The sequence below is a fragment of the Ixodes scapularis genome, unplaced genomic scaffold (assembly GCF_016920785.2).
Source record: "Ixodes scapularis isolate PalLabHiFi unplaced genomic scaffold, ASM1692078v2 PGA_scaffold2__306_contigs__length_199485367, whole genome shotgun sequence".
NCBI lineage: Eukaryota > Metazoa > Arthropoda > Arachnida > Ixodida > Ixodidae > Ixodes > Ixodes scapularis.
Genome location: NW_024609857.1, coordinates 123,626,022 through 123,635,609, shown reverse-complemented (window position 1 = coordinate 123,635,609; position 9,588 = coordinate 123,626,022). Strand labels below are relative to the sequence as shown.

The following is a 9,588-nucleotide window of genomic DNA, read 5'->3' as shown; positions in this document are numbered from 1 at the left end:
ATAGCGGTTCGAATCAAATAGCGCAGTGCCATCCCCAGCTTCAGCACTGTTAGCAGAACCGGTTGTCGTAGCATTACGCTGCATTGCGAAGGCTATAAACGATGCAGCACTACTTGATTTGAACCACAATTTACACACCCCTGAAATTCCCCCTTTAGTTTAAAAACATGACTAAGGCTCAGGGCCGTACCCAGGGGAAGGGTTTCGAGGTTCGAACCCCCCCCCCCCCCCCCCCCCCCCCCCCCCCAAAATATATTCGAGCCCCCCCTTTTCATTGTCGGCTGGGGAAGGGAGGAGCGATGGGGCGCATTTCGAAAGAGGCCCGGGGTGGCCTCGATTTCGCTAAAGTCACTGGATCGGGAAACACGGTGGGGGACCCGCTGAAGTTCCAGCGATGCTGTTAGGGGTGCACGTGTGCCTGTATATACAACACAGCACTCCTTATTATTACTGCTAACCAGAGGCACGTGAATTCCAGCGCGTCTTCGCCGCACCCCGAAAACCACAACGCACCCGGCCACGACCGGTCTTTTCGGAGCCACTCCGATATCGCCCTCCTGTTTTCCCCCTCTCATCCAAGTGCCTGGGTGCCATCCCCCTCGGCAGAAGATCCCCGGGCGCCTCGCTTCCCCATCCTCATACCACGCTCCGTTCCACCACACAGTGGACCATAGCGAATGCTAGAGATTGTCTTCGCCAATCGAGGGCCGAGAGAATCACATGACCTTGAGCTTCGCATAGCACACCACAGAGGGTAAGGTGACACTCTGAGCTGGATTGGCTGGGATGGCTCGTAGCGCCCCCTTCAGTCCATTATAAAGGTGACACAGAGGAAATGTTCGCTCGAGCAATAAACACATACGTTTGAGGGAAGCTCGTATCGGTTCTCTGTTCGTTAGTCCAACTTCTCAGAACAACGTGAGCCTGCGACGCCTCAGGGGCTTTGGGGGGCCTGCCGGGGGTATGGCCCGTATCGGGTGTTTTGCGCGGTGAAAAGAGGATGGAAAGAGAATGACAAAAATTTGTTCCGAGCTGTGTCTGTAGTCGTAGGGGTTCCGAGTGTCACCGGACCCTGCGGAGGATGCGCGGGGCTGCGGTTACGGAGCTGGGTCAAGTATGGCTGTATATATTTTTCTTTTCTCTTGCCCCCAGTTTCCTCTCACCCAAGTCATGCTTACTGAGTGGAGTTTGGGCCAATAAATAAATTTCGTCGTAAGCTGGAAGTAAGCTTTGAAACAATTCACTCCCGCTGTGATGGTGCATGTGAAACATTTCGTTGCTCGCCATTGTTAATTATAGGTCGATTACATGCTCGTTTTTAAAAAAGTTAATACAAAAACAGCCATTCAAGATGGCCACCGTGTTCCAGAAAAACCCCCCCCAAAGAAATTTTCTGCGTACGGCCCTGCTAAGGCTGTAAAAATCAATGAAAGGCTCAAACAATCCATAGTGATTATTTCTACACTTCACTCACTAAAAAAAAAAAAAAAAAATTAACATGCTGCAAACTCCCTTCCCCCACTTCTAGTGACCGAATTATAACACAGATTTGATGAGCCAAACGTGAAATAAAAAGTTGATTAAAATCTAAAATCACGTGCACCCAAAATATGTCCCCCCCCCCCCCCCCCCCCAATCGTCAAAAGGGTGTCGACGTCGTCGATTAGAGGTCGGCCTGGGCGAGGCTCTCCTCGTGCCTCTCGAAGGAGAGCAGGGAGTACTGGTCGCGCAGCCATTGGTCCCGCAGCCACTGGTGCATCAGGGGGTCTCGCACAGGCCCCGCCTCCTTTGTCGGCGACCTCTCGGGAGCCACGCTGCTCAGGGAGAAGTCGGCCCCGATGAGCGTCGGCTGCTCCACATTGACGAGCTGAGTCTCCTGCGGGTTTTCCACATTGACGGCCTGAATCTCAGAACCCTATGAACAGCACAATTGCTCAAAATAAGTTGCATCGTGGAGTAAGTTGCACCTCTTTGTATGGTCGGCGCAATGAAACTGCATTGATAAGCCCGCATATGCGGGCTTATCAATGAAGCTTAGTGTACGAAAAACATTTTTCTGCTTGTACTCTCACGGTATGCACAGGATAAAGAAATTGTTTGTCCGAGCGTTTACATTCTGGCCAAATATTTCAAAAACCATTGAAAGGCAATAATAGAATATAGACCAATATTGTGGAGCGTCTGGTGCACGCGTGAAGCCGCTATAACTTTAGTTCACAAAAGGCAGGGGCCCGAGTAATCTTGTGCTCTGCACGCGCAGAGCTTCAGCGAGCTTGTCGCACATCCAGAAAGACTAAAATTCCCTCGATGTATCATTGCGGCAATGCAGTTGAACTGGCTGGCGAGATCGGTCTATTAAAGGCACCGTATAACTGCGTGTATGGGCTGTAGTCGTGCAAGGGTTGGAATTGCCCATATTTAAACCAAAATATAATTAAACAATATTTTACAAATTATTTGTTCATCAGTTGTAACCCCAATTCTTTTGAGTGTCGACTGCTTCTGCAGCGTGGCGCGTGCCCCGTGTCTCCGCCGGAGCAATATATAGGGGAAGAGTCTGGACATCTATTGTCCTCCGTGACCTCTCGCCGTACTTTCGCTCCTCCCACAGAACCGACACCAGTCCTAGCAACCACTTAGCAAACCAAACGCCGGGGCAACGGCACGGTCCTGTCAACCATTACCGATCCCGGCACTTCCTGACCTACGCTTGTAGCTAATTAGACCATGTGTCCCTGCATGTGCATGCAGGGACGCATTGTATCCCGTGTACAGACCTTTATTTCAAGGTTTTCTGGTGAGAAAATTGGTGTTTGTTGTGTGACTGAAAGTTTCAAACACAGTCGTCACAGTATTAATTTTTTCTTATAATTCTAAAAGGAAAAAAAAAGAAAGAAATGTCGCCAAATGTAGTTGAATAACATCAAGTGCAACAATTGTGGACGCTCACAGAAGGCTCCAGTCCTTGTGAGGTAAGAATGCTTGTTTCGTCTTGAAACTTAGTTTTCATTTGACGAAAACTAGCGAACTAGTTGCAACACAAAGCTCGCATGCAATGTCGTAAAGTGATAATTGGAGCAAGAAACAGGGACGTTCCACCTGTGAAGCGTTTTTCCCTGCCTTCTTCAAACCGCGAAATTATTATTTGATGTCTTTTAATAAATGTTATTTCTTGTATGAAAAAGCTAGTTTTTTTTCCATCTTCCATTAATTTTAATGTAATGACACAATTATAGATGCTGGGAACTCAGCGCCGTTAGAAATGGCTAATCAATCGAGTTAAATCTATTAAAACGAGCAAGCTTACCATTTGCAAAGAGCCACCTGATGCCGAGTAGCTTTGTTTATTTCGTAGCCTTCCGTTATGAAATAGATGACTCCAACATTACCACAAACGCTAGGGCTGGCACCGCTTTTAATTACAGCAAACTAGCACAACCTTCATTTATTTTCTTTCTTTCTTTCTAACCTTCCGGCTTCCTAGATGTTCGGAGAATATGATCGCTGTTTCTTTGCCGAGATAGTTCAGTGGAGGCACGCAGTAAGCATGCACGGCGTGGTCATCCCACATCAGGAGTAGCAATCGCTTCAATCCAGCCATTTCGTTTGACGCATAGTCAAGCTTGTTGCATAGTCAAGAGGAAATGCAGTTAGGAAGAAACGAAACTTTGGGGAACTCTCGGACGAAAGGCTTTAGCTCACTTTCAAATCTAACAAATATTTTTTTTCGAAAACATGGGCAACGATGGCATTCTCGTATACGTTCGCTTATCAGAACACTGTACGGAAAGCCCCTCAGCTGCAAATTAGGAGCTGTTATCGTAGCGCATTGTTATAATAACAAGAGGAGTTAACTAGAACTGAAAATTGCAAAATTTACGCGAGTGTAATTTGCATGATGCACAGACCGTCCGGGTAGAGTATGAACGGGCTGGTGACACGGCGTTTGGAGGGAGTATAGATGAGGTAACCTGGAACTAACTTAAAGGACCCATGAAATGATTTTCGGACTTCCGGCCAAATAAGATGGCGTTTGGAGATGCCCCTCAACTCATACTATGTTTCCCGGGTCATGTGCGCATGATGCGCTGCGGGGTACGCGGCTACCGGTCTTGTCCTCTCCTTAGCGCTGTGGACGTTGCTACAGCGAGAACAGACTCTCCCCTCTCTCCCCATTAATAGGCTGCTAAGACCGGCCATTTTGACGGTGTGGAATGCACGTTGCAAAAGAACCCTGGAAGCTAGCCATCAGCACGCGCTCAGCAGTCGCGCGCACAGCTATGGCCGCCAGTGAATACTTCCTATGCTCTGTTTCACCTTGTGCTGTACCGCAGGAAAAGCTACAAGTGTGAGCTCCTTGCTTTAGGGCACGTCTCGGCGGCACAAGCTCTCGTGCACCAAGGGCAGCTCCCAACGCTACGAGTTCGCGCTTCTAGCCTTCGCTGCGGTACAACATAAGCTGAAACGAAGTATAGTTGCAGGCAGGCGAACCAGGCGCACGAGAAAGAAACCGAACCAAGCAAGCTGCCGAAACGTGGTTTTTATATCGCGTTGATCACACCGCTCGTCTGGTAGCAGCCAGCCAACATTGCTAGGCAGCGGGGAGGGGATGCTTTGACGTACTCCGGATAGATGGCGCTGCGAAAACTTCGTGTACTGAACAGAAATATAAAACTTTCGATTCACTTGTTTATGACGGAACGAAATCGTTTCTTAACGCTACCATTAAGCTGAGAATATACTTGTTGAGAAGCGATCTCAATAACCGCACCCGCCGTGATGTCACAAAGTTAGTTCCTTTGGCCGCCGTACGTGAAGTCAAGTCAAGAAATAGTTCCTTTTTGTTTTTGCGGTTTCGCAGCGCATTTGCGACATTTCAAGAGAAGTGGTCGTGTTTTATGGTCCTTGTGCTGAAGTTAACAAAAAAAGGGTAATCAGGTGCACATTCTATTGATGTTAAAATCGTTTCATGGGCCCTTTAATATGGCTCCTGAATAAACACGACAAAGCCCAAATACTGCTAGCGGATGACTTAAAACACACTAAACCGTTGTTTGTTGGAGGAAACCGAGCCAAGCATCATGCATAGGTCCCCAGCGTCAATTGGGAAGACGGTGAAACGGGCGTGGCCAGTGCATTCGCGTGGCGTGGCAGTGACGTAGTTAACGAGCTGTCAACGAGGCCATGCCAGCTGGTCAAACACTCCCCTGTATGTAGCTCTGACCTCTGCCACAGCCTACATTGTAAAGAGGGTTCAACTCAAACCGTTGGGAGAGTTTACGGATTATTGGCAAATGTCTTCTGCAGATCCTGATCACAAGTGTGCATGCGATGTGTCGTGGGCTGGTGGTGCGAGGCACCAGACTAAACACACCGGATGTTGTGAAAGGGAGACACTAAGCTTGCTAGCCTGTTCGGCTAAGCAGCCAAGCCAATTCAGTAGTAAGGGGCGGGGCCACTGATCAGTGTTTGGGGTGGGCCGTGAACTCCACATAAATTGCGTGTAACAAAGTAAATATTGCGCAAATATATATACTTTTTTTGTAGAAAAATTGAAAAAAAAGTGTTTGATTTATGTTTTCTAAAATTTTGTTTTCCATTATAGTGTTTTTTAAAAGAAACACTGACACTGCCAAAATTTCTCTTTAAATATTTTTAGGAGATTTAATATGGTGTCAGAAGACTACCGAATGAATATTTTGCTACAGAGGCGTGCACATCTGTAATAAAGCCAAAATAATCAATTGCTCCAAACCAAAGCTTGAGCACAGAAGCTTATGGCCGCGACATGCAGGTGACGTGTGTCGAGGAGGAGGGAGAAATGTAGAGGAGGAGAGAGTTGGCCGGAAGTCACGTAACGACACCCGGCGGTGTTTTTTTTCTTCACTTCTCACAGGCGGTCTCCGCAGACAACGACGAAGTTGCATGCACCATTTGTCATGCTACTCTATGCCACTTGTATCCCTTCTGCACAATGTTCCACACTTAAAGGGACCATGAAATGACTTTACTTTTTCCAGATAACTTTTACATTAAACCGTCAATGTTCACTGAATGCCGAACAGGCATCCGTTTTCGTCTCGGTTTATTAACTTCTACACAAAAAATTAATGAAATATCGACTTTTTCTTGACCGCAAAACAAGCCGTGACGTACGCTGCTTCCGGAACCGGAAGTTCTCTCGGCAGTTGGAGATGGGAGCATTAGCGGCGACGAGTTGGGGTGTGCCGGTAGGTTTTACTGCGCCGATGTCACCAACGTATTTTCTGAATCGGCGCCTCTCATCGCCGCATCACAGCTGAGCGAAATTCAATGAGATACGTTGCGCTACAGCGACAGCATGGGACTAGTCCCATACGCCGTTATGCCTGTTGGGAAGTGCAGCGAGTCTTCCGGTGAAGACTCCAGAAGTTAACCCAACTGTCATTGTTGGTAAAAGGCGGCCAGTGTCAGTCGTTTGCAAAGCGACGTAGATGGAAACAAATTGCCGCGGCGTTTTTCGCGGTCTCGGAGATGCAGGAGCGAGCCGACGTTAAAAAAGATACGTTTGAACTACGAGTGTCAGCAAGAGTCACGTAAATACCTGTTCACACTCGGAGCGGACGCGCGCGTTTGATGGAAGTGCTGTATTCGCGCTGTTGGTAAGCGCTTCGGGACCGATCTTTTACGATGGCAACTCGATACTGACGCGACACTCGGCAAAGAAAGGTTGGACCGGTATTGCGCGTATACCTCCCACGAACTGTTACAGCTCGACAGTGACGTGCAGTCTGTCAGAATAAAAATGGCATACCAATAACAAAGTGTACATACCGTGTTACGAAGGTAATCCATACAGCGTTTATTTCAGCTCTATATCACACAAAACAAGAAGAGAGAATTGACGAGGGTCCCTTTTCGACGAGTGTTCGTCAACCCTGCCTCGGAAAACAAGGGGAAGAGATTGACCTCACCTCTTAACCTAAAATTGAGGTCAGCGATCAAACTATAATACGGGAAGGGTCCACAAGGGTAGCGCGGGCATATTCCATTCAGCACGCCAGCCGGTCGTAGGCAGACAGACGGTCTTGCGACGAAGCAACGCTGCGCCGAGTCGGAGTGCCTGCTAGGCCTATATCCTGAGAGCTTCGTAGGAGCGGGATTCGCGGCTGTTGTCGCTCTTCTCGGGTGTTTGTGGATCCAGCGTTCTTGTTCGTCGTGGTCTGTTTTAAGTACATTTTTTTCTTGCTGCTTGAAGTCGGCACGCGCGAGATGAAGACGTAGAAAAATAAACGTTCAGTCAGTCAGAGTTCTGAGAGGAAGGAAACCAAAGGAAATAACTGTTCTGAACTCGGCCCTGCCCTACTGCGCACGCGCAGTGGTTGCTTCGTTTACCACACGATAGATGGCGCTGGGCTCTCAGCATTATCAAATTTGGCAATTTTCGCCACACATCTCTAATTATGCTACAAAATGTGGATCTGAATATTATTTAACAAAACTTTTAGGAAACATTCGCCGGCTATTTATTGTTTACGATCGCGGTGCTGGTGAGGTAGGCTCTTACCCAATAGGCGACCTGGATTTGGCTGACGTGCTCCATTTCCGCGGATGCATCGTAGTGAACAGGCGAAGGAAGGAAGGCGCAAAAGAGTCCAGTTTTCTTTTAAAAGTTCTATAGCAAATAATTTTTTTTTGGCTCCCTAGTTTTGTGTTTTTGTTTCTTTTCACACCTTTTACGACGTGCGGTGGATGAAATTCGATTTTAAAATCATTTCATGGTCCCTTTAAAGGTCCATTGGCCAGTACCATGAGCGATTGCAACGAGTTACCAAAGATGGCCAGCAGATGAGGAGGCACAGGTAACGTTTACATGCAAAACAGCAAGCTTCAGTTTTACCTGGAATACGCTCGCATTGGTGCTCGTCAATGTGGGTTTATTAAGATTGGGTTTTAGACCTACATACTTTTATTCTTTCCCCTTAAACTCGTATCCTTGGAAACCCATCCTCGCATCACGTTCAGGATTGCTCTATATAGTTATGAAATTCTCCAAAATGAAGTACAGCTGCAACGGAAAATGATTAGCAGAAGTCACCAATGACCAAAACAGCAAAGTCCCGACTCGCGGCGCCATCGTTCCCAAACACACCGATAGCGATAGGGCCAGGTACTCTACCTTGCAAAGTGCGGTGGCCAACAGAAAGCAGCCCATCCTAAAGCCCGCATTTAGAAAAAATCTTACAACTCACTTTTCAGGAGAGCAACGTGACAATGTGTTTACGCACGTAAACCAATTTATATTATTTTTTTTTTTTTTTGCGCAGGTGTTGTGAGCGGCAGTACTTCCTTTGTCACTGTTTTCCCCAAACCGACAACAGACCCCTTTCGAAAGACTACCTTCTGTTGGCAGCTGTGGAACCCCTGCACAATGAAGGATCAAAACTGCAATGCCACGGTACATTCATGCGTTTGGGTGGATTAGAAGGCAAAAACACACACACACGAAGGTGATGAACGCAGTGACGTTGCACTTTCGTTGTCGTTCGATTGGCTCGTCGGCTCCTAATCGCCCAAAACGCCTGCATTAAAAAACAAAAAAATAATAACGGGCTCACGTGTGCAACGACGTTGGCACATCGCTCGGCCGAAAAGTGAGAGATCAGATAGCTTTCGAAATGCGGGCTTTAGGATGGGCTGCTTTCTGCCGGCCACCCCCGCTTTGAAACATGGGACGTACATGGCACTCGCTATCTATGCGGTCGGGAACAATAGCGTCGTGTGTCCCGATTTTGCCGCTTTGGTCCTCGGTCACTTGTGCTGATCGTTTTCCGTTGCAGCTGTACCTCAGCCATCCCAAAATGTAGGCCCCACACGAATCAATTCATTGTCAAACCCCAGGGACGCCTCACAGAGGGAATGAACGCTGCAGCCAGAGGTTCCCCAAAAATGAGGACCGTGTCGTGACACCATTCTTAAGAGGCGAAAACTGCCGTAGGTGTGCTTCGAGCCATCCTATTAGAAAGACTGATAAAAAACTGCCCCTACTCACCTCAAAAGTCGCCTCAGATTGCCTGCAATAAAAGAGACATAAATGATATTGTAACAAAAGCGTGACCAAAACATTGCGATATGGGGAACGTCACAATTTCTGGAACAGGAAGAAAAAGGAGGCCTTTACCACTGCTTTCGCAGAACAGAAAGCACGGCAAGCTTATTTCTACCCAACATCCAGAAAAACTTTTCTTGGTGCAACATTCTGATAAATTTGCTCACAAGATTTAGAAGTGAAGAATTCTGACCTCAACGGTGCTAAAACTGCAATTAATGTTGCACTATGCTGCACTGTGGATCAGTTTTATGGGTACCATAAAAGTATAAAATTTATTTCGTTTCACCTTATACGAGGTTAGGGATATCATTATTCTGGCTACTGGAGTAAGTTTACGTAAAGCCAGTTTATTTCAAATCGAGCCGATTGAATGATGAACAGTGGCTGGCAAAAAAACATTTCCTACAATAAAAAAAAAATAAAAATATTTGGGTAGGTTTTATGTTTTTTTTTTTTCTCTACCAGAGATGGAAGAGGCATTAAACTTCTAACAGGCA

At 47.1% G+C, this 9,588-nt stretch overlaps 1 protein-coding gene across 1 annotated transcript in view; it reads right to left on the bottom strand.

Annotated features, from left to right (window-relative positions):
- Positions 1–1,644: 1,644 nt before the first annotated feature.
- Positions 1,645–9,588, bottom strand: part of LOC115316841 (nascent polypeptide-associated complex subunit alpha, muscle-specific form) — a 39,133-nt gene continuing 31,189 nt past the window's right edge. Inside the window, exons 15-16 of the mRNA XM_040219483.3 lie at positions 9,032–9,053; positions 1,645–1,876 (exon numbers count right to left, since the gene is read on the bottom strand). Of these exons, the coding sequence (XP_040075417.2) occupies positions 1,664–1,876; positions 9,032–9,053 (235 nt within the window). The 3' untranslated portion in view covers positions 1,645–1,663. The remainder of the gene's footprint in view (positions 1,877–9,031; positions 9,054–9,588) is intronic.